General features: G+C 44.0%; 1 protein-coding gene across 2 annotated transcripts in view; it reads right to left on the bottom strand.

Moving 5' to 3' along the window:
* Positions 1 to 4188: 4188 nt before the first annotated feature.
* LOC106676298 (steryl-sulfatase) overlaps positions 4189 to 24576 on the bottom strand; it is a 43584-nt gene continuing 23196 nt past the window's right edge. The window contains exons 6-12 of one of the 2 annotated variants that reach the window (XR_013100781.1): positions 15254 to 15659; positions 15037 to 15173; positions 12879 to 13016; positions 12450 to 12609; positions 12104 to 12225; positions 5272 to 8114; positions 4189 to 4453 (exon numbers count right to left, since the gene is read on the bottom strand). Coding sequence is in view for 1 of the 2 variants with exons in the window: in XM_076889809.1 (XP_076745924.1) it covers positions 7762 to 8114; positions 12104 to 12225; positions 12450 to 12609; positions 12879 to 13016; positions 15037 to 15173; positions 15254 to 15659 (1316 nt within the window). In the remaining variant the exon portion in view is untranslated. Of the gene's footprint in view, positions 8115 to 12103; positions 12226 to 12449; positions 12610 to 12878; positions 13017 to 15036; positions 15174 to 15253; positions 15660 to 24576 lie in introns of both variants that reach the window. The other variant, XM_076889809.1, reaches the window with a different exon arrangement.

Below are 24576 nucleotides of genomic sequence, written 5' to 3' on the forward strand. Positions count from 1 at the left end.
CTACAACAGGGCTGTCGAACTCCAGGCCTCGAGGGCCGGTGTCCTGCAGGTTTTAGGTGTCACCCTGGGTCAGCACACCTTGACCAAATGATTAGTTCATTACCAGGCCTCTGGAGAACTTCAGGACATGATGAGGAGGTCATTTAACCATTTGAATCAGCTGTGTTGGATCAAGGACACGTCTAAAACCTGCAGGGCACCGGCCCTCGAGGCCTGGAGTGTGGCCAGGGGTGTCACACTCCAGGCCTCGAGGGCCGGGTACTTCAGACCCAGCAACACACTCAGACAATAACTAGAACTGAAGAAGCTTCTCGGATGAGAGGTGAAACGTCTTCAAGCAACTCAAAGAAGTCCAGGCGCTTTTCTTTCCACGCTGTGGGCAGGTTTTATGCCTGAAACACACTGAACACATTTACAGGTCACATGCCCCGATGCTCAGCCCCAGACTAAGCTTTCATTGGTTGTTTGTTCACACACTCACATTCTGTGCAGTTTAGGCTGATTTCTTTGGATATTGATGAGTTCAAATTAACTTTTTTCCTCAGCTCTGAGGAATGAATAGATACTGCTGTTCTCTGATCTCTCACTCCACTACCACCAGTGCCAGATATGATCACAGAGGTCCTGCGACTGTCATCAGCCACAGACGCACTGTTCATGGAGCTTTTCAGAGAAGTCAGGCTTGAACCTGTTACGGTGCTGCACAAAATGATATTTTTCAGCCGTACATCTAAATGTGGTTCCAATAAGTTTATTTGAATTTCGAGCTCCAGTGACTGAACCTGAACTGGAACACACACACACAGTAACTGATGGTTAAAAAGACGCTAGGGCAGGTCCTGACTTAAACACAGGGTGGTGGGGTGTGGAAAAGGGCTCAGGTAAGACTGGCTGCAGGGGCCCGGGAGCCCCGCCCCTCCCTGAGCATAGTTCTGCTGCAGGTTACTTCCTGTTAAAAGGGTGTTTTTCCTTCCCACTATTGTAGAGTGCTTGCTCACAAGACATTTATAGTTTTCACTGTAATTATAAAGCACCACTGACACCATCAGTGAACTGGTGCTATAGATGGGTCTTCTCTGGGAAAATAACCCAAACGGCAGCAACATGGCTCTCTTCCTGGTGCTGCTGAAGGTTGTCACTGTCCCCCTGGCTGAGGTCAGCGTTATCTTGGATTCCAAAAGGTTTCATGCCATCCCACAGAGGTCGATTATCTTGTTAACAATTTCACTTCTTTACTACATACGAATCTGCTCCTCTGAAAAAGAAATTCTCACATCAGAGGTATAACTTTCAAACACTCACCTGAAAGCAGATGACTCGTAAGCTGGAGAGTCACAAATTTAGAGGATCATCATTTAGCCTGGAGAAATAGTTTGCTGCTTTATAAGAAAGCCCTCCGCAAAGCCAGAACATCTTACTACTCATCACTGATTGAAGAAAATAAGAACAACCACAGGTTTCTCTTCAGCACTGTAGCCAGGCTGACAAATAGTCAGAGCTCTGTTGAGCCAACCATCCCTTTAACGTTAACTAGTAATGACTTCATGAACTTCTTCACAAATAACATTTTAATCATTAGAGGAAAAATGACCAGTAATCATCCCGCAGATGTAATATTATCTACAGCTACTCTTAGTACCATTGATGTTAAGTTACTCTTTTTCTCCAGTTGATCTTTCTGAGTTAACTTCAATAATTACTTCCTCCAAACCATCAACGTGTCTTTTAGACCCCATTCCTACAAAACTGCTCAAAGAAGTCCTGCCATTAATTAATGCTTCGATCTTAAATATGATCAACCTATCTCTAATAATCAGCTATGTACCACAGGCCTTCAAGCTGGCTGTAGTTAAACCTTTACTCAAAAAGCATCTCTAGACCCCGCAGTCTTAGCTAATTATAGGCCAATCTCCAACCTTCCTTTCATATCAAACATCCTTGAAAGAGTAGTTGTCAAACAGCTAACAGATCATCTGCAGAGGAATGGTTTATTTGAAGAGTTTCAGTCAGGTTTCAGAGCTCATCACAGAAACAGCTTTAGTGAAGGTTACAAATGATCTTCTTATGGCCTCTGACAGTGGACTCATCTCTGTGCTTGTCCTGCTAGACCTTAGTGCAGCATTCGATACTGTTGACCATAATATCCTATTAGAGCGATTAGAACATGCTGTAGGTATTACAGGTACTGCACTGCAGTGGTTTGTATCATATCTATCTAACGGTGTGTTCACACCGAACGCGATGGACGCGAATAAAACGCCCCAAACGCCCTAATTTGACGCGTGTACATTCGCGTCTCAACGCGTGTCCAAGAAAAATCCATCGATTTTGACGCGCGTGAACCGGAAATGTGGGAGGGAGTTGTGCCAGACCGGTATCTTTGCAAGATGGCAGCTATCGAGCTAGCGCTTGAAGAGAGAGTCTCCCTTCTCTATGTACTGTGGAGAGCAGAGCAGCAGCGTAAAAGACGTCCTCGCCGTACCTGGGTCCATCAGGTCCTCCAGAGGCATGAGCAGTTTGGTGAGTTTCACCACTTGCTCCAGGAGCTGCGCCTGGATGACGGCCGATTCCAGCGCTATCACCGTCGGCCAGTTTGAGGACCTGCTTTCCCTCGTCGGTCCCACCATCGCCCGCCTAGACACCAACTACAGGTGCTCAATCCCACCTGCAGAGCGCCTGTCCGTCTGCCTGAGGTTAGTAAAACTATTTAATACGGTAGTCCTTTATTGATATCTGTGCTAATATGCTAATCCATCCAGTTATACACTGCTAACATGGATGTGCTATGCTAACAGTGAATGCTGTCGGTGTTTACTGAAAGCAAACTGTGGTACAGAGACGACTCTTTATAATATTTCTAGTGATACTCAGAAGGTCTCATCAAGTCCCGATTTAATTCGATTTATGCTGTTATCAGTGTTTGCATGATAGCATGGCTGTGGTGTCCTATCAATGTATGCGCTCGGTGTTTGCTGATATCAAACTGTAGCATTAGGACCACTGAGTTAACCTTGTAGTGATACTCACTCCTTTTTATTTAGACCTGGTTTAATTCTGGGATAGTTGAATATTTGTATATAATCCCTGCAGCTGTCAGACTCTATAGCAGGGGTCACAGCCTTTATTAAAACAGAGTTAGATAAAACTGAACAGTTTGGTTCATCTCTAGTTACATGGTTCTATCTTGATAAGCTGTCTTATCACAGATTAATTTTTCAAAAATATTAATGATTTAAGCAAGGAAAGGGCTACATGTCAACATACAACTCTTTATTTCTATTAATGTCTTACTTCATTCCTACCTGATTGACATGTTTAGGAATTATGAGTGATTGGCTCACTGTAGTTGTGAAAGTTGCTACCAATCAAATTATGATATGTTAAAGTTAAAACAAAACACAACAGTTTTAGATATGATCTAATATACATTTTGTAATTATCCTTATAATTACAAAATGTTTTATGTAAGATTTAAGTTTTGTGATTTATATCTGACATCACAAAAGTATTTTGGAATTTGAATAATGTATTTTGTAACTGCAGTACACATAATACTGATTTTGAACAATTTTGTCCAGGTTCCTTGTCACCGGGGACTCCTTCAGGACCATCGCGTTCAGTTTCAGAGTCGGTGTGTCCACGGTGAGCCAGATCACCCCCCAGGCAGCGACGTCCATCTGGGACTGTCTAGTGGACGACTTCATGGCTGTGCCTTCACCTGGAGACTGGCGCTCCATCACAGAGGGATTCCAGGAGCGCTGGAACTTTCCTCTCTGCTGTGCAGCTCTGGATGGGAAGCACGTCCAGACAAAGGCACCCCATATATCATATAGGAGACACACACATTGATATACACTAAATATTCATTTCATTTCTTTTTTGTGGTGCCCAAATTGATGCACCTGCTTGATTTTGTTTAAACAATTATTGCACACTTTCTGTAAATCCAGTAAACTTCTTTTCACTTCTCAAATATCACTGTGTGTGTCTCCTGTATGATATTTAACTGACATTTTTTATTGTAACAACCAACGATTTATACAGGAAAATAATGTCTATTAACAAGGTTGCCCAAACTTCTGCATCCCACTGTATCAGTATATTTTGTCATTAGTATAATATGAAATAAATTCTACATGTGTCAAGTTGTGTGCCAACATTTGCTGTGTAGTAGAACTGAGACATTAGTCATTATAAACATTTATTTGAAATAATATTAAAATTCTCAAACAGAAAAACATTAAACATAAATATATAAAATATAAGAATTTACAGAGAGACAGGAATAAAAAGGACCAGCTGCTCTCCAGAGCAGGAACAAGGCTGAGGAGGAAATGCTCCATTGGAGACTGGTGTGGCCTCTTCAGGGACTCCAGGATGGCCAGCTCCACCGCCGATGGACCGTCCTGGGACCCGTCCCTCATCTGCCTCGGAGCCGTCCTCCTCTGTGGGCCTGTAAAACAGCACAAAACACAAAGAAATGAGAAGGCTGCTACTAGATTTTAATTTCAACATTGAAAAAAAAAAAAAACCAATAACAGGATATAATCAGATTGGTTGTAGATATTTAGTAAAGGTGATCACAAGGGAATCCCACCGACTAAAAAGGTATCAGTGCTTGCTGTACATATCTGTGGGTGCAGCAGCAGGAGCTCAGGGACTGGGGATGCTCTGCTGCAGAATCAGTTCGTTCTATCAATACAGTATTAAATGTTAACAGGTTGGATATAATAATCGTAGAGTAGACAGTGGTCCCTCATTTATTGCAGGGGTTCTCAGAATAACTAGCCCCTGGTCACAGTTCTCACAATTGATTCTCAAAGTGCAAACCTTTGTAGATTGCAAAACGTAAAAGTATTATTATGCCGTGTTTTGTCTTCATCTGCGCGCCACTTTCGTGCGCCTTTTTCCCTCACGGTGCAGGTGTCTATTTCCGAATGAGGCTCATAGTTATGGGTGTTTTTGTGCTGTTTTTTCTATTGGACGCGATGGTTATCAAAACCAAACGTGATAAATTTGGCAAGCAGGCTGCAGAATGCAATGCTGTACTGTGCAATAAAAAATCAGCGAAAAAGCAAAGCAGTGACGGATGAACAGCAGGACCACTGTGTGCTGTTTATTAATAAACAATAAAATATATTCCTAAATGACAACATGCATAAAAGCAGAATGGTATTTGTACGTCAGTGGGAAAATAGCGGTGGCTTGCTAGCTTTTGTGCGGCTTCCCCCGGTCAGTGAAAACTTTCAAAAGAGAAATGAATGAACTTACCAGGTTGCCCGATCTCTTCACATATCTTCCTCCAAGCTCGGTCCTTTTTATTCCTGTCTCGGTACTGAAAGCAGCTGGTGTTGTACAGCTCCGAGTTGTTTGCTACCGCATTGATTAGCCTTCCCCTCCATTGAAGTGTGAAAGGCTTTGGCTGGATCTGCCCCTTTGACCTAGGTAACAGCCACGTCACCAGGCTCCTGATTGGTTGTCGCGGCGCGATTTGACGCTGCAGTTCAGATTTTTCCAACTCGAGCGGTAGACGCGAAACGCGCGTATGCACAAAATGCAACACAAAAACTCACGCGCGTGGTTTTATTCGCGAGTCAAACGCGCCAGACGCGCTACACTGACGCGCGTTTCACGCGTTTTGGCGACGCAAATCTGCTTCCGAATTTTCGCGGGACCCGCAATCGCGCGTCATCGCGCCTTTCCATTGACTTTACATGTAAACCTGACGCTCTATTCGCGTCCATCGCGTTCGGTGTGAACACACCGTAATAGACTCCAGTTTGTTCATGTAAATGGAGAGTCCTCTTCACACACTGAGGTTAATTATGGAGTTCCACAGGGTTCAGTGCTAGGACCAATTCTGTTTACATTATACATGCTTCCCTTAGGCAGTATCATCAGAAGACATAGCATACATTTTCACTGCTATGCAGATGACACCCAGCTCTATCTGTCTATGAAGCCAGATAACACACACCAATGAGTTAAACTGCAGGAATGTCTTAAAGACATAAAGACCTGGATGGCCGCTAACTTTCTGCTTCTTAATTCAGATAAAACTGAGGTTATTGTACTTGCCCCTGAAAATCTTAGAAATATGGTATCTAACCAGATTCTTACTCTGGATGGCATTACCTTGGCCTCCAGTAACGCTGTGAGGAACCTTGGAGTCATTTTTGACCAAGACATGTCCTTCAACGCACATATTAAACAAATATGTAAGACTGCGTTCTTCCATTTGCGCAACATCTTTAAAGTTAGAAATATCCTGTCTCAGAGTGACGCTGAAAAACTAGTTCATGCATTTATTACTTCCAGGCTGGACGACTGTAATTCATTATTATCAGGATGTCCAAAAAACTCACTGAAAAGCCTTCAGCTAATCCAAAAGGCTGCAGCAAGAGTCCTGACAGGGACTAGAAAGAGAGAGCAGATTTCTCCTGTTTTGGCTTCCTATTAAATCCAGAATTCAAAATCCTGCTCCTCACATACAAGGTCTTAAATAATCAGGCCCCATCTTATCTTAATGACCTTGTAGTACCATATCACCCTATTAGAGCACTTCGCTCTCGCTCTGCAGGCCTACTTGTTGTTCCTAGAGTATTTAAAAGTAGAATGGGAGGCAGAGCCTTCAGTTTTCAGGCCCCTCTTCTGTGGAACCAGCTTCCAGTTTGGATTCGGGAGACAGACACTATCTCTACTTTCAAGATTAGGCTTCAAACTTTCCTTTTTGCTAAAGCATATAGTTAGGGCTGGACCAGGTGACCCTGAATCCTCCCTTAGTTATGCTGCAATAGGTGTAGGCTGCCGGGGGATTCCCATGATGCACTGGGAGTTTCTACTTCAGTCACAGTTGACATCATGTTCATACTCTGCATTCAATTATTAGTTATTATTAATCTCTGTCTCTCTTCCACAGCATGTCTTTATCCTGTCTTCCTTCTCTCACCCCAACCAATCACAGCAGATGGCCCCGCCCCTCCCTGAGCCTGGTTCTTTCTTCCTGTTAAAAGGGAGTTTTACCTTCTCACTGTCGCCAAAGTGCTGCTCATAGGGGGTCATCTGATTGTTGGGGTTTTGTTCTGTTTCGTTTTTGTTATTGTAGGGTCGACCTTACAGTATAAAGCGTCTTGAGACAAATGTTGTTGTGATTTGGTGCTGTATAAATAAAACTGAATTGAACTGTATACAAACATGTCAGACCACACTAGACTTTTGAAATCTAGCTGACTTTGTGTTTAAAGTCCAAACTGTTGCTCAGCTCACGGATGGTCACCATATTCTCTGGAAATTAGTTCAACCAAGCCTGATTTTCTTTACCTCAGCTGCCTCAACTAAACCAGAAAATCAGTATCAGATCGTGGGTATCACAACATTTGTTAATCATTCATGACCCCCCCTTTGCAGCTCGTACTGTAGCTCTTAGACTTGTATAAGACGATTCTCTGAACTTTTATTGAGGTCTAAGTCTCATAATATATTTTCTGATTTGACAGCTGACAACTTTACTGTGTTAGTCACTCAGCTTTGTTGTTATCCAGTCTATTGTATTTTATAATTGCCACCTGTGTGCTGACTAGATCTCTGAATGTGAGGCTTTTGTTACTACATCAAGTGAAATAAAATCAGTGCAACAGATGACTGCGCCCTGACAAAACAAAGGTTTAATCGTGGATTTGAGAAGTTCATATGAAGTGTCCATATTCAGATTAGTGTGACTAAACAGCAGCAAGGATCTTCCAGTGCCGCCTCCACAGAAGCTTACTGGTACAGCTGGCACTGACAGAGCTGCGTGACTGTGGAGCAGCAGGGCTGCAGCCAGGGCTTCCACATCAGGTTCGCGTGACTTAACTGGTTCTCCACTGGCTTCAGTGAGCGCCGATGCATCTTCACAGCTTCCTTCATTGTGGCCAGGACAAAGTGAAAGGCAGGCTCAGTGTCTGGGGTCAGCGGTGTGCTCTCTGATGGGTCCTTTGAGAGATCGAAGAGCAGAGGAGGATCGTGGAAGGTAACGTGCTCCGGCGTGCAAAAGCAGATATGTGTATGGAAACATCCCGTCTTGTTTTCTGGGTAGAAGTTTGGAGTGAAGTAAAAAGCTTTCCACACCGAGCTACCTGAGAACGATAAATGAAAGCACTCAGTGCCACTTTCCCTCCATGAAGCAGGGTGTTGAAGTGCAGACTTTCAGCCTTAAATGTAAGACTTTTACAAACCAAAGGAAGCACAACATTTATACATTTTCAGATGCATTAATTCAACAAACTAACAATTTTATTTTAATGCTTGGATGAAAATCTGTTGTAGAAAATGACCAGCTGGAGTCTAAAACCCATGGACATCAACAAATGCAGCATTTCTTCCTGAGAGACGCTCCGTCAGGCATTTACTGCATCCACCTTCAGTTTGTGGATCCTTCTGGTTATCAACTGAAAAGCTGCTCTGCAAGATTTCGATCAGGTTTCTGCAGCATTTGTCTGAATCTGAGCAGAGTACAGCCCTGTGCACGTCACAGCTCACCCTAATAAAGCTAACATTAGCTTCATCGTGTTTGGGCCTCTTATTCAAAATTACAGCGAGAAGCTATAAACTGTTAATTCAATATTCTCTCCATGGACGCCCCTCTCTGCCTTACTGCTGCTGTCCCAAAGTGTTAAAAATAGCTTTGCAAAGTCATGTTTTCCAGACTCATACATGTTAATGACTTTGGTTCTTATCTGTTCTAGAGTGTATTTTGTGTCATGATGTGCAACTTTTTGAGATCTTTTATCCTCCTTGATTCATCAGGTCACACAGTATCCAGTTAAACTCAGCTTTCCATAAAAATGGATTCATCACAGTCAGTTGCTGATTTGACATGAGGGGGGGGATTACTTGAATAGCTATGGCCACGTAGGTTTAGTTTCTTTCTCCTAAATCATCATTTGGAAACTGCATTTTGTATTTACTTTGTCTTTGTCTAATATAAAATTTGTTTGATGATCTGAAACAGGATGTGGCAAATGCACAGCACTGTATATCTGATACATTTGATGAGGGAATAACCTCGCATGGTCATGAAACTGCTTGTCATTGAACTACCTAATTCATTTTAGATCTCTGCATGAAAGTGGCTGTAATTCAGTTAATGCATGTTTGTAAAACCCCTTAAATGAAAGCTGAAATACTTCAGTCACATATGGTTTGAAAACTACAAAAAAATGATGTCTTTGTCCAACAAGTTATGGACCTAACTGTAGATGACCAGCCTACTGGATCTCTGCAGAAGCCACATGTTATCAAAAGGTTGATGAACAGAATTAACCTTTTGTAAAGTGTGTAATGTATGTTTTGTCAAATAACATCAAAGAGAAACACATTTTCCATTTGCCTTTTTTCATGACCTGATATGGTACATTACAAAATTACACCCTGCACAGGCCGCCACTCGGTCGCAGAGCTAACACTTACAGGCAGACAGCCGTTCACACTCACAATCACACCTATTCACAATTTAGAATAATCAGTTAACCTCACACTCTGCACACAGTGCTAACAACTAGCTGTTCGATATAACCATATATATCGATGACGATATAAAAGCGTCTATCGTTTGTTTCGTGGTGTCGCAAAATAAACTGTTTACAGCAATATTTTTCATTGTTTTTCATCATGGCTCCGCTGTCCGCTTGTTTGTTTTCCACATAAACCTTTCACAATAAAGCTCAAGATCCTTTTGAGACTTTTCAAAATAAACTGAATCACGTGAAAGAGCATGCAGAGAGTTTACGGATGAGAAGCAAAAAAAGAGCCGTCAGGTGCTAAAAAATAAAGCTTAGACTCAAATTTTGAGAGAAAACGGCGCCGTTACAACTTATGTCTAAAAATGTATCGTTTCATGCATCGGTTAAAACACTCGACTCCAGCTACATGACGCGCAGCTGGAAACACTAAACGCAAGTCGAGCTGCCTGAGATTCACAGAATTTACAGAAAATGTTACATTTTTGTGATTTATATCGTTGTCAGGACGATAAATGTCTGAGATTTTTGTCATATCGCACAGCCCTACTAACAACTGCACCACGGTGCTGCCCCTGGATCTAGTTCAGCTAAATGAGCAGTTGCTACAATACACCTGGGATTGTAGTTGGTCAGTTTCCTCATTTGTTGAAAGCTCTGGTCAAACATTTCCTGCAGAAGGCTTAAAGAGCCTTCTAGAAGCTCGGACGGCCTCAGCCTGAGCTGAGTGTGAGAAATCTGCAGGAAACGTCTGAAGTTGTTTTCATCCATGCACTTGTATCATTTGGTCCATGTGACGGCTCACATCACCTGCTGGTTTCATGCTTTCACTTTTTAAATTTTAACTCCAAGCACGAGTATGGGGCCATGGTATACTTATTATCCATAAACTCTATAATGTGTAGTAATATAGTATATGTTTCAGTGTGATACAGATCAGCAGTGGTCGGGCACTTTGGCCAAACTGCTGTCTTTAAAAGTGACCATAAATAGAAATGCAGCAGCATGCTCAGGTTTTCAAATGAGACCATTGCTGTTAATGAACTCCATTCTGTATTTTATTAACTTGGAAAAACTACATAAGTAACTGTGGAATCTGTGAAAGTGTGGACACCAAGTCATTCACGCTGCAGCCTGTAAACACTTTTGGTGGCAGTTAATAATATTAAGCTGCCACTCCTGCAGATCTCTTCAGCTGAGAGATCTTTTCAGACTGTCTTGCGGTGTCAGATCTCCCCTGAGACCTTCTCTGATATTCAGGCCAGGGGACTGTTACAAATATTTAAGTCTGCTTTGGATGATTGTTCTCTTGAGGAAGCCAGCCTCTTTTCATCTTTGTATGTTGACTTCAAATAGCACCAGGAATATGGCCTCAAATACCAGAGTTTGTATCTGTCTGGTACAAAGTGATCTTTGTCCTTTAGTTTGGTATGTTACATTTTAGTAGTTTATTAATCCATTTCAGAAGTGGCCAACCCGCGGCTCCTGAGCCGCATGCAGCTCTTTGCCTGGTTTCATGCAGCTCTTATATTGAAGTTTGTGGTTTTTTTAATCTGCGTGTTCGCTTCGTTTGAGTTTAAGGCAAGGCAAGGCAAGGGAAATTTATTTGTATAGCACAATTCAACAACAAGGTGATTCAAAGTGCTTTAACACTGTATTTTCATCAAATGCAAATGTGCGTGAGATGGAAATACCACAAAGTTTCCCAGTAGGTGCGAGTGTCATGATGGGTGTGACCCTGTGTTTGTGTTTGATTTATACTTGATTATTGCAAACAAAGCTTGGAGTTTCTGTTTCTGTGCCCTCCCCATGTTTCACGTTTGGTTCCACTGCATCATCCACAGGGAGCAACTCGCGTCTAAATCACTGAATTTAGACAACGTCATGAAGCCTGTGATGGAAATCATCAACTGCATCCACACACATGCACTTAACCACATGCAATTCAAGAATCTCATCGCTGAGCTGGACCCGAGGCTTCCAGGTGACCTGCTGCTGCACTGCACTGTGAGGTGGCTGTGATAAACCCAGGCACTCTCTCGCTTCTTTGAGCTTTTGGATGCCATAATAATAATAATAATAATAATGGATTGGATTTATATAGCGCTTTTCAAGGCACCCAAAGCGCTTTACAATGCCACTATTCATTCACTCTCACATTCACACACTGGTGGAGGCAGCTACAGGTGTAGCCACAGCTGCCCTGGGGGAGACTGACAGAAGCGAGGCTGCCATATGGCGCCATCGGCCCCTCTGGCCAACACCAGTAGGGTAAAGTGTCTTGCCCAAGGACACAACGACCAGGACAGAGAGCCCGGGGATCGAACCGGCGACCTTCCGGTTACAGATACACTTCCCAACCCCCTGAGCCACGGTCGCCCATGAAACTGTTAATGGTAGAGAAGGACTATCCCGAGCTCTCGGACCTCAAGTGGATTATGGATCTGGTCTTTTTGGTCGACATGCTGTGTCACTTGGACAGACTGAACCTGACCCTGCAGGTTAGGTTAAAAATGCTGCCTGACCTGGTGCAAAGTGTGTTTGCACTTGTCAACAAACGGTAGAGGTTATCAATACGGCTTCATCTTTCTCTGTTGCACACTTACTGTTTTGGGGATGCCATCTGACAGCGTTCAAGTTGGCATTACAGTAGTGAAAGAGAAATTCATGCTTGGAACGTCCAGCTCTCCCCTGTAGCAAATCCATGAGGTCATGACCATCTATTTCCCTGCAGAAAGAAAGTGAACATGAATTACAATGGTGGCTGCAACTGATCAAAGCCTCTGGATTACCTTAACACCCCACTCTTCATTAGAAAACATGTTCCCTCTGCTCACATCCAGGATTCCCCTCACTGTGAATCGCTCTCACTGCCTCTCCTTTCTTTAAATGTGACCTAGATTTCAGGCTGACATAAGGAAGGAGCACAGTCTCACCGCTGTGCAGCCTCACCTGTCCTCTGGGACTGAAGCTCCACTCAGCTGCACCACAGTAGGAAACAGGTCCATGTTGCTGGTGGGCTCATCTATCTGTCTGCCACCAGGGATTTTCCCAGGCCAACGTAAAATTCCAGGGACCCTGATTCCTCCCTCCCAATTTGTGGACTTCCCTGCTGCTCGGTAAAAGAAAAAAAAAAGAACAAGAAGTCATGAAAATAATTCTCATCCGGCTACCAATTAAGCCTAAATGATAGCACTGCACCAAATCCCCACTGAGCCGTCTGCACAGGTGGTACTGTCATTGTCTACATTTGCTCTGCCGGTGGCTGCAATTATAATTATTAACTAAATGGTAAAATCCTGCTGATGTATACAGGCAGAAAGGTCTTCAGCTTTAAGCATTACAACCAAGAACAGTTTTCCGTTTTTCTTCTCGGTGTACCTTTATATATTCCGTTCGATCCCCCGTGGACATCGCCTCTGGCAGAGATTTCCTCCAGATGAGCCCCTTGATCTGAAGTCAAGTAAACAAGAGTTTTTCCTCTCAAGCTGAGTCTGTCCAGCGTCTCCATGAGCTGACCTGAGAATACACACAGTGCAAACTCCAGTCTGTAATTATTTGGAAACATTTTTCCGTTTGAGTATGAATAACAGAACGAGAAAGAGAAACTGTAAAACAACACATGTGTTAAAGCTGCCAGGCAGGAGGAAAAGAGGAAGACCTCAGAGGAGGTTCGTGTTTGTCGTCAATGATGTCAAGCAGGAGAGTGGGTGTGACAGAGGCAGAGGGACAGAGCGGGATGGATGCAGATGAACTGTGGTGACCCCTAAACGGAGCAGCTTAAAGAAGGAGGAAAAATACATCTTCTATATATGATTGGTCAAAGTAGGCATCAGTGCTCGCTGGCTGCTCTGCTTTCTTTCTGTGCCTCTCTCCTCTATCTGTGCACGTGTGTTTGTGTCCTCATCTCATCAACGCCACTCTTCACTGGACCGTTCAACAACACAATGAGTTAAACCTTCTGTGTTTGTGGTGCCTCCGACATCCTCGAACACTAAGTGTGTTTCTTCTGTACATTTCCCTGGATTCCCCTCCTTGGTGTGTGGTGGGTCGAACCCTGAGATGGACGGTTTTACATGGGTTCTCTTCCCCCCGGACCCCTGGACCACTATTCCACTATTTGCATTGTGTCTTTGTGCAAATATACTTTCACTGTAAACAAACACACTGAACTTTGATCTCCTGAGTCCAGCGTGCCCATCAGCCTTGACACAGGGATTGTATTGATCATGTCCATCATTACTACTGGACATTAACTTTTTTCAGTCGCCAAAAACAGTTCAGTTCAACTTTATTTATACATCGCCAAATCAAAACAACTGTCACTTCAAGGGGCTTTATTTTTAGACCCTAATATAGAGAAAAACTGTTGGCTTTGAGAGTGCTGACGGAGAAGTAATGACTATTATAATTGTAATGACAGAGAGACCTATTAACACATAGTGAGTGAAGAAGAAACTCCCAGAGCATCATGGGAATCCCTGGCAGCCTACACCTGTTGCAGCATCACTAAGGGAGGATTCAGGGTCACCTGGTCCAGCCCTAACTATATGCTTTAGCAAAAAGGAAAGTTTGAAGCCTAATCTTGAAAGTAGAGATAGTGTCTGTCTCCTGAATCCAAAGTGGAAGCTGGTTCCACAGAAGAGGGGCCTGAAAACTGAAGGCTCTGCCTCGCATTCTACTTTTAAATACTCTAGGAACAACAAGTAGGCCTGCAGAGCGAGAGCGAAGTGCTCTAATAGGGTGATATGGTACTACAAGGTCATTAAGATAAGATGGGGCCTGATTATTTAAGACCGTGTATGTGAGGAGCAGGATTTTGAATTCTGGATTTAACAGGAAGCCAATGAAGGGAAGCCAAGACAGGAGAAATCTGCTCTCTCTTTCGAGTCCCTGTCAGTGCAGTAGTTATGCTGTAATAGTTGTTGATGATGATGCAGTTCTTCACTCCTATTTATACTCCTCTATACACCAGTATTGCATTTAATATTTAGTAATCCTTACCCCAATCTAGTCGGCTCAGATGGTTGAGCTTCCTGAGCCTGGCTCTGCTGGAGGTTTTCTTTTAAAAAGGTGTTTTTCTTCCCACTGTCGCCACGTGAGACTCATAGCGATTTGTCTGATTAGGGCTTCTCCCTGACATGCAGTATACTAAGGTCAGGTCATGATAAACACTACAAAGCACAGTGAGATCAGTTCTCCATCCACAAGGTTTTAAGTGGATCTCCTCACATCTTCCATCTCGCCTCACTCACTGGTTCTTCTCTCCTCTGCAGCAGCAGGTGAAGCTGGGGGGGTTTCACAGAGCCTACCCTCCTAACATGATAAGATCGTGACAAGATGTAATTGCTATGACTACACACTTATCTTCTGTTCCCACTTTAATGATTATTCCTGAAGGCTCTTTCTTTCTTAGTGTCATTTGACTGAACTGGGCAAAGAGGAGAGGTCGGAAGCTTCTGGGCTTTTTTTACTGGATTTGAAAGAACTGACAGACATAGAAAAGCAGCTTTTCCTTTAAACAGACAGAATGACCTACCCACACTCCAGTCCACCTCCTGCACAGCGTCCCCGTAGATACCATGGCGGCTCGTTCCTCTGAAAGCTGCTGAAGCAAAGATGGCTGTGTGGACTTGGAGGAAAGAGAAAAGGAGCAGGAAAGGCCTGTTTGAATTTCTGCAGAAACAAACAATGAATATGAAACATTGCAACAAGAGAGTTTTCAGATCCAGGTGAATCAGGAAAGCTTCACGTACCGCTCTATGAAGTCCACTGCCTCGTGGACCATCCTCTGTGTCATGTTTTCAGACTTATATGGCTGCTCCACAATGCTGTGGTCCCTCAGGAGAACACAGTTTAAGTATGGGACAACCATGATGAACGCTACTAGCAAACCAGTGACCAAAAGCAACAGAAACATCAAGCTCAGGATCGACCTTCTGCCGATGACCCCGCTGTAGTGCAGCACAACTGTAGTGAGCAAAACGATGCCCATTGTTCTGTATGGCAAATATTTATGGAACTGGAAAATGGTGCCATGTCCAGGCTGGCAGTCCCTCAGGTTAGTCAGAGGGATACCGAAGAAATAATTGAAGCCGTGGTTGTTAGGGTGGTGGCAGTGATCGTCACGGCTCTCACAGTTCAGGCCCAGGTGCCATTTTCCTGCAGACAAGAAGAAGAAACAAAAACTCAGAAAGTAGAAACCCGATTAAGCTCGAAGCCACAATAAGAGAGTAAACTGTACACGTCCTATAACAAACAAATCTCACTACGGTTACGGGTATAAATATTGACATCGGTGTGAGCTCTGTCACTTCATTTTTAGCTGCTAATAACGCTCAAAACTGTCTGCGATGAGCACACGAGACACTCAGCCAAAGACCTCTTTATTCAACTTGTCTGACATAACATTTAATGCTGTACTTAATAGACTGGCGCTTACATAGCACCTGCTGTCTGCATTCATACACCAGCTTTTTCTGTGCCTAAGCACTTTTACCCGCGTGTTCACACACTCACAGGCACTGGGGTCAACTCAGGGTTCAGCATCTACCTCAGGATACCTCAAGACAGAGCCTAGGAGATCTGGGGCATTCACCACCTCTCTCCTTAACCTGGCTTCAACCAGTCTTTCCCATAGTGTACTTCATGGTATGGCTCATCAGCATTAAAGCTCTGTAGTTACTACATCTGTGCACACCACCCTTGTTCTTCAAAACTCTCCATTCCTCAGGCATCTTCTCACTCTCTGTGACTGTTAAACAGTCAAAGGTCCACTGCCCTGTCTCCTACACATCTCCAACCAACCACCTTTTCACTCTTCATACACCTTCATAGCTGCCCTCACTTCCTCCTTTCTTAACCTCTGCACTTCCGCATTCAGCCCTTCCATCCTATTTGCAAAATCCACACCAAATTCAAATTCAAATTTTATTTGTCACACACACACAACCATACACAGTATGACATGGGGGTGAAATGCTTGTAGCTGTACAATGCCCGACCATTAAATGACAGAAGAAAAGTTTTACAATATTTACAATTTACAGTTTACTACAAAAATTTACAAATTAACTTAGGAATTTACAGTAAAGAATGTGCAAATAGCAGAAGAGATTATAAAGATAAGGATTATAAATTATAGGAATTATAGGATTATAGGAAATGTGTGGTGGTGCGTGTGGTGACGTGTGTGAGAGTCCAGTCTTATAGTGACGTGTTTGGGAGAGTCCAGTCCTACACCTGGTTCAGGGCCCGAATAGCCTGGGGGAAGAAGCTCCTCCTCATTCTCTCTGTTTTGGCCTTAAGGGAGCGGAAGCGCTTCCCAGACCTCAACAGTGAGAAGAGTCCATTGTTGGGATGGGAGAGGTCCATCATAATCTTCCTAGCTTTGGACTTGCACCGCTTGGTGTAGATGGACAGCAGGTCAGGGAGCTCTGATTGAATGATGCGTTCTGCCGAGCGCACCACCCTTTGCAGATCTCGTCTGTCCTGCTTGGTGCTGTTCCCAAACCAGGTGCAGATGTTTGACGTCAGGACGCTCTCGATGGTGCAGGAGTAGAAGTTCTTGAGCACCTTCAGTGGCAGATGGAAGTCTCTAAGTCTTCTGAGGAAGAAGAGACGCTGACGGGCTTTCTTAACCAGGGTGTTGATGTGACAGGACCATGACAGGTCCTGAGTGATGTGGACACCCAGGTATCGGAAACTGTCCACTCTCTCCACTGGCGTGCCACTGATGATGAGGGGTTTGTAATTCCTCGCCTGCTTTGTAGTGAAGTCCACGATCAGCTCCTTAGTCTTGCTGATGTTTAGGAGGAGGTTATTCTCCTGGCACCAGGTCTCCAGGTTCCTAATCTCCTCCAGGTAGGCCGTCTCGATGTTGTCGGAGATCAGGCCCACAACAGCAGTGTCGTCAGCAAACTTGACAATGGAGGTGGTGTCGGATGTGGCTACACAGTCATAAGTGTACAGTGAGTACAGCAGGGGGCTTAAAACACAGCCCTGAGGCACTCCAGTGCTGAGTGAGATGGAGGGGGAGACTTGTTTTCCCACCCTCACTGATTGGGGTCTGTCTGTGAGGAAGTTGAGGATCCACTGACACAGTGATGAGCTGAGTCCTAGATCCGTCAACTTGGTGAAAAGCTTAGAGGGAATTATTGTGTTGAATGCTGAACTGTAGTCCACGAACAGCATCCTAACATAATTCCCTCTGCCAGTGTCCAGGTGACTCAGGGATGTGTGGAGCAGGTGAGATATGGCATCGTCTGTGGAACGATTAGTCCGGTAAGCAAACTGAAGTGAGTCGATGGTGGGAGGAAGTGAAGAAGTGATGTGATCTCTCATCAGTCTTTCAAAACACTTCATCACAATTGAAGTCAGTGCTACTGGACGGTAGTCATTGTGGCAAGCGGGCTGTTGTTTCTTTGGAACAGGGACAATAATGGACCGTTTGAAGCACGTGGGAACCACAGCTTGGGCCAGGGAGAGGTTGAAGATCTCCGTGAACACCGGTGCTAGTTGATCAGCGCAGGCTCTAAGGACCCGGCCAGGGATTGCATCTGGTCCTGCTGCCTTCCTGGTGTTCACCCTCCTGAAGGTGTTCCTCACGGCATGCTCTGTGATGACGAAAGCATTTTCTTCACTGGTGCACTCCGAGCGCACGCAGCCGTTTGTTGTTTTAATTGCTGCGGCGTCGAAGCGAGCATAAAACGTGTTCAGCTCATCAGCCAGTGAAGCATCGGCATTCATCATTGAAGAAGCTGGTCGTTTATAGTCCGTTATAGTCCGCAGTCCTTTCCACAGGCTCCTAGAGTCGCACTGTCGTAGCTGTGACTCTAGTTTTTCCCCGTAGCTCCGCTTTGCCTTTCGGACCGCGCTGCGCACGTTGTAGGACGCAGCCTTGTATAGGTCCATATTACCGGAGACAAGCCCTTCATTGTAGGCAGCGGTGCGTGATCTCAGAGCGTCGCGGATGTTTTTAATCCACCCACGGCTTCTGGTTGGGAAACGTTCGGATGATAGTTCTTTCTGCTGTGTCGTCCGCTAGTTTCCCGATAAATCCCACAACCGCTTCCGTAAACATGTTGATGTCATCAGAGCTGCGCCGAAACATGTCCCAGTCTGCGTCATCCAGTGCGTCCTGCAGCGCGGCCGACCTCCCTCCTGATTGGTGGTTGCTGCTTTAGCCTTTGTTTGTAAGCAGGTATGAGGAAGAAGGCGGAATGGTCCGATTTTCCAAATGCCGGCAGGGGTTGAGCCTTGTAACAGTTCTTGAACGGGGTGTAGCAGTGGTCTAATGTCCTCGTGCCCCGGGTGGGGCAGTTGATGTGCTGGTGAAGGTTGTGAAATGTCCGTTTGAGATTCACTCTGTTAAAATCTCCCATAACAATGAGTGCGGCATCTCGGTGAAGTGTTTGTTGATCTGTGAGAGCCTCATGTAGCTCACATAAGGCAGTGTCCGAGTCCGCGTGAGGCGGAATGTAAACAGTGCAGGCAATGACCGCAGTGAATTCCCGAGGGAGATAGAAAGGGCGACACTTAACGATCAAAAGCTCCAGATTGGGCGAGCAAGAGCGTGTGAGTGGGGAGATGTTTGTGCTGTCGCACCATCTGTTGTTCACCATCAAACACACTCCACCACCTCTTTTCTTCCCCGACTCCATTGTCCTGTCCATGCGGTAAACCGAAAAGAACCCCGTCGGCTGCACGGCGTGGTCTGGTATCGCTGGGTTCAGCCAAGTCTCGGTGAAGCAGAGGAGGTTGCAGTCCCGAATGTCTCTCTGGAACTTGATTCTGGCTCTGAGGTCATCAAGCTTGTTCTCGATGGATTGAACATTGGCTAGCAGGATACTGGGCATGGGTGCGCGGTGTGCGCGAGCCCGTAGCCTGTTCCTGATGCCGGCTCTTTTACCTCGAGGCCGTCGCTTAGGGTCGCATCCTTTGTTCTCTCTCAGGATCTCCTTTGGCCAGGTTGGGTCCGGAGTTAAACATGGTGAAATGTTCGTGTACTGCAGACCAATAGAAACCAAAGTGTCTCTACTGTAGCGGATTTGTGTGTTTTGCATGATGCCCATGCAAGATTATCGCAGATATAGCAAAAAGTGACGAAAAACTGCAAAAAGTGGAGAAGTTAGGGCAGAGCATCCAGCACGGCAGCCGACCTCACCGGCGCCATTTTGGGTTGGGGTCCTTCTGCATTTCTCTCCTTCAATTCAATTCAGTTTTATTTATATAGCACCAAATCACAACAGTTGCTTCAAGGTGCTTTATATTGTAAGGTAAAGACCTCAAAAAGAAGACGCCACACATGTCCATTAAATTCTGCTTCAGTTACCACGCTGGCAACATTCAACATCATCCTTTGATTTCCAGCTTCAGACTCATGATCTTGTCTGACCCTCTCTTCACCTGCAAAACACTATTCACATAAAAGTAAAGATTACCACGACTCTTTCTTTCACCGTGGCTCAGGGGGTTGGGAAGCGCATCTGTAACCGGAAGGTAGCCGGTTCGATCCCCAGGCTCTCTGTCCTGGTCGTTGTGTCCTTGGGCAACACGCTTCACCTACTGCCTACTGGTGTTGGCCAGAGGGGCCGATGGCGCAATATGGCAGTCTGCCCCAGGGCAGCTGTGGCTACAACTGTAGCTGCCTCCACCAGTGTATGAATGTGAGAGTGAATGAATAGTGGCATTGTAAAGCGCTTTGGGTGCCTTGAAAAAGCGTTATATAAATCCAATCCATTATTATTATTATTATATTCCATGTAGAAAGTGTGAATCAAGCTGCCGTGCTCCTGGCTTTGCTTCCCTTCCACTTGGTCTCCTTCCATCAGCACACTGTTGGCCAACAGCACCAAAGGCAGTTATCATTAACCTGGGCCCCCCACAGTGTGGAAATCTTACTCTTAATGATTGACATGTTTGATTTGGCAGAGACTTTACACCAGAGGGAATAAAAAATGCACTGGCTTGTACCTGTAAATGCACTGTGCTGTTGTAACAGTGTTTATGTGGTATTATTCCACTTGCCACAAATGTCAGTGTAATGGGGAAACAGCGCCCCCCCCTCTCGGTGTGGCTGGTTAGGTGAGGCTGGCTGCAGTAATCGCTGCCAGTCTGCCGTAGCCATACGAGAGGTGAGTTGTATTGTTCCGCACACAATATAGCTAAGTAGTACAGACACATAAAACATGTTTGATTAGCTGACGAGCACCGAGTGTAATAAGTGCTTAGTGGACACATGTCTAACATCAGTTTTATGTACTTTTCATTTGTTTATTAATGTGTGAAACTGTATGCTAAAGCGGAATGCTAATGAGATGTTCTGCCGTAGTGTGCTGTGCGGAGTGGTGTATGGCGAGCCTGTGCACTGATAATACACCGTTGTTTCCATTCAGGTACATCATTTGTTGTTGCTGTTATTTTATTGTATATTAGAAATTAGGGCTGAACGATTATGGAAAATAATCTAATTGCGATTTTTTGCCCCAATATTGCGATTGCGATGCGATATGCGATTATTTTTTAAGGTCTTTGTCTTCTGTATTATTAAACAAAGACAAGCAATACATCATATAGTATGGCCAATACTATATTACATTAATTTTAAACTGTTCTTTCCTGGAAGACAGACCTCTGTTATGATGACATGAGGTGATGCATGAATTGATGACTGACATTTTTATTTAACTTCTTCAATCACAACAGTATATTTGAACATACACAATAGTTTATTTTTAGCTTACAAACATCTGAGCATAAAGTGCTGACAAGGAACCCTGGTGTAAACATTAAAATGAAAGTCAGTACAATGTGCAGATTGCAGAAATATACATAAAAAAAAAATCAGTGGCTTTACCACACTCAGTTTTTCGACATCTGTGAACTACTAGACAGTCATTCAATTAAAAAATAATATTAAATAAATAAAACTAATAAATAAAAAATACACACATCTTACTGATCTCTGCAGTCAGTAACATTACACATAAAGTGCAAACATAATAGCAATTGTATAAACACACACACAAACACGCCTTTAAAGTTTAAAGGCGTGAAATTGGACGGTCTAGCCTTCTGATTAGCTAATCAGAAGGCTAGTTCTGATTAGCGTCACCGCTGTCTCGGTGGAGTTTAATAAACTCGGCCGTCTGCTTCTTGCTATCTAAAATATAACCAGACACTGGTGTAAATTCTCGACTGTCTCATACTTCTGTTTAATAAGTTTTCTGTTTGACGTTTAGTCAGCTGTGTGAAAACCAAGGAGGAACCCACCCGGGGGATTAATAAAGTTTTATTTTATCTAATCTAATAACTTTAATCTCAGCCAAACCGATTTACTCACGAACAAACAAAACACTGAAAAAAGCCCAACAATAACATTTTTAGGTTGTCTAAGTGACTTATATATCACGTTTAACCCGAGCAGCGAAACTCCGCGGTGATCTGAAAATGATGTGCCGGGAATTGTGCCGTTCTCGGCCGCATCAGTAATCCTCGAGCTCCCGGCTAGCTGTCGAGCTGGTGGGTAGCAGACGCCTCTGAAAACGTCGAAGCACTTTTGCAAATATGGGATATCTTGATAAACCGAGCAGATATTTGATGTTTACACAACTACTTTCTCGCCTGAAAATATGTTAAAAGTTTATTTTGTGACCCAGAAAGATTAGTATGAGTAATTTTAAAACTTAGTAGCGGCCGCCATTGCTGGAAACTGGAGTTTGGCTGGGCCGCGCTATGAATTCTGGGATATGGTAGTAATTTGGACAGCCTTATAATCGCAGTATAATCGCAGCCTTTGCGGTTAGAAAATTGCACTTGATCATGTCGCGATATTATCGCAAATGCGATATATCGTTCAGCCCTATTAGAAATTGTAATATTGCTGCAGTAATCACTGCCAGTCTGCCGTAGCCATACGAGAGTGTGCTGTGCGGAGTGGTGTGTGGCTAGGGTTGCCAACTCCCTGAAAAATAAATAAGGGACACCTCGTGGCCAGGGCCGGGCGACCCAGTTGTCTTCACCCTTCCCAGTGTGGTGAATTTTCTAGCTCTTTTTTTGTGTGTGAAATTATTTTTTTAACCATTTGACTTGAAGTTGATTTAAGTAGATGTGTATTCTTTGTGATATGAACACATGTGAAACAAATGATCATTTAGCCATTTATTTTTAGCTCAAAATGACAACATTAACACAGTAAAACAGGTCTCTTTCTTAAACAGAAGCCTGTCATGCTTAACTTTTGAGAATATAAGTAAATCTTTCTTTAAAAGCACTCTGTCCTGCTTAACTTAAAATAATAGAAAACAATAGAAAGAAAAATATTCTTGTAACAGTGCACATTTAGTGCATTTAGTACAATTGGCTTCAGTTGAGGTATTATTTCAGCTTTTCTAATGCTAATCAGCTGCTCCTGTTTGTAAACCCGCTTGTTCCCATGATTACGCATCATAACTCATCATCATTATTCATCTATGTATTACTTTTATGTATTAGTCATCAATTTGTTGTAATCATCTATCCTTGCAGTTGTTTATTACACAAAATAAATTATATTATCACACTTCTGGCCACATAGCGCTGATATTCACTGCACATGCCCATATTAACGTTTTCCAGCCAGGTGTTTTCCTTTTTCCCATTCTTCCCTTTCTCTGAGGGGAACAAACATTGCTGCTCTAATGCTGGGCTCACACTGTGCGATTTTTGGCCCATTTTGAGCCGATTTTTGAGTGATCGGACCGATTTTGGCCTTCATCGTGCGTCGTGTAGTATACGTGGGGTAACGAGAAGTGATTAACACCTCACGACCAGCTCCCGATCATCAATCGCTCGTGAGGGTGTCACCACAGGCGCTCACACTGCTCACGCGCAAACGTAAACGTTGGTGAAAAAGACGGCGCAGCACGGCTGTGCAGCGTGTGATCTGGACACAAGCCATGGAGGCACAACTTGTAGAACTTTGGAAAGCTCATCCGAGCCTTTTCGATGTGGCATCACAAAATTATCACGACCACAAAAACCGTGAAAATAGTTGGATTTACACTGCTGCTCAATCACAGCTGCCTGATCAATGTTTTTCATTAGCAATTTAGCAAAGTTGATGGTAGTGGTGTGTCTGTGTGAGTGAAAGACAGAGAGAGCGAGCGACAGATTTTCTGTTATAACCTTCATGTTATGGAGGCACAGTGTGAGCACTCAGGTCGCATCAGAGCATTGGGCGGTATAGTGTGAGAGTACATCGTGACATACGAACTTCTAACCCCTGCGAGTCAATCGTGCAGTTTGAGCAGGAGCTGAATAACGTGACTGAAAAAAATCGCACAGTGTTTGCCCAGCTTTAGGTGTACTGTCATCCGAGACTTGCACCGCAGAGTCGGCGTTTGTTCCCCTGTTGGCCATGCTTCTTGTTGTGGTCATCTGTTGTCTTCCGGTATTTTCTCCGCAAGCGACCTTTCCTCGACCAATGAGATGAGCGGTAATCTGAATTGTCATACTCGAATTGTCATAAGTGTGCTGTCAGCTCATTGGTCACAAAGCAGGAGAGGGGCTGGGAATTATGTTTTCAAACAAAGTGTTAATTCCATAAACATTTATAGACTACTTTTGATTCTCACTGTATTACGGGACAAAGTGCGTCCCTTATTAGCTCAATACGGGACGTGTACTTTTGTTTCGAAATACGGGACGATTCCGTATTTTAAGGGACGGTTGGCAACCCTATGTGTGGCGAGCCTGTGCACTGATAATCAGAGGTGTGGACTCGAGTCACATGACTTGGACTCGAGTCAGACTCGAGTCATTAATTTTATGACTTTAGACTTGACTTGAAAAAATGTTCTAAGACTTGTGACTTGACTTGGACTTTTACACCAATGACTTGGGACTTGAATTGGACTTGAACCGGTTTACTTGAAAAGACTTGATATTTTACCCCAAATATAAAATTTAACATGCATATTATATAGAGATTGAAAATGTGACGTCATTCACGGGTAGAACCGCAAAGGATTCTGGGAACTCGTGGCAAGCGGTACTAGCGCACGCAGGCTTTCAATTAAAATCAGTCACACAGCGATAA

The sequence above is a fragment of the Maylandia zebra genome, linkage group LG11, assembly GCF_041146795.1.
Source record: "Maylandia zebra isolate NMK-2024a linkage group LG11, Mzebra_GT3a, whole genome shotgun sequence".
In the NCBI taxonomy this organism is placed as follows: Eukaryota; Metazoa; Chordata; class Actinopteri; order Cichliformes; family Cichlidae; genus Maylandia; species Maylandia zebra.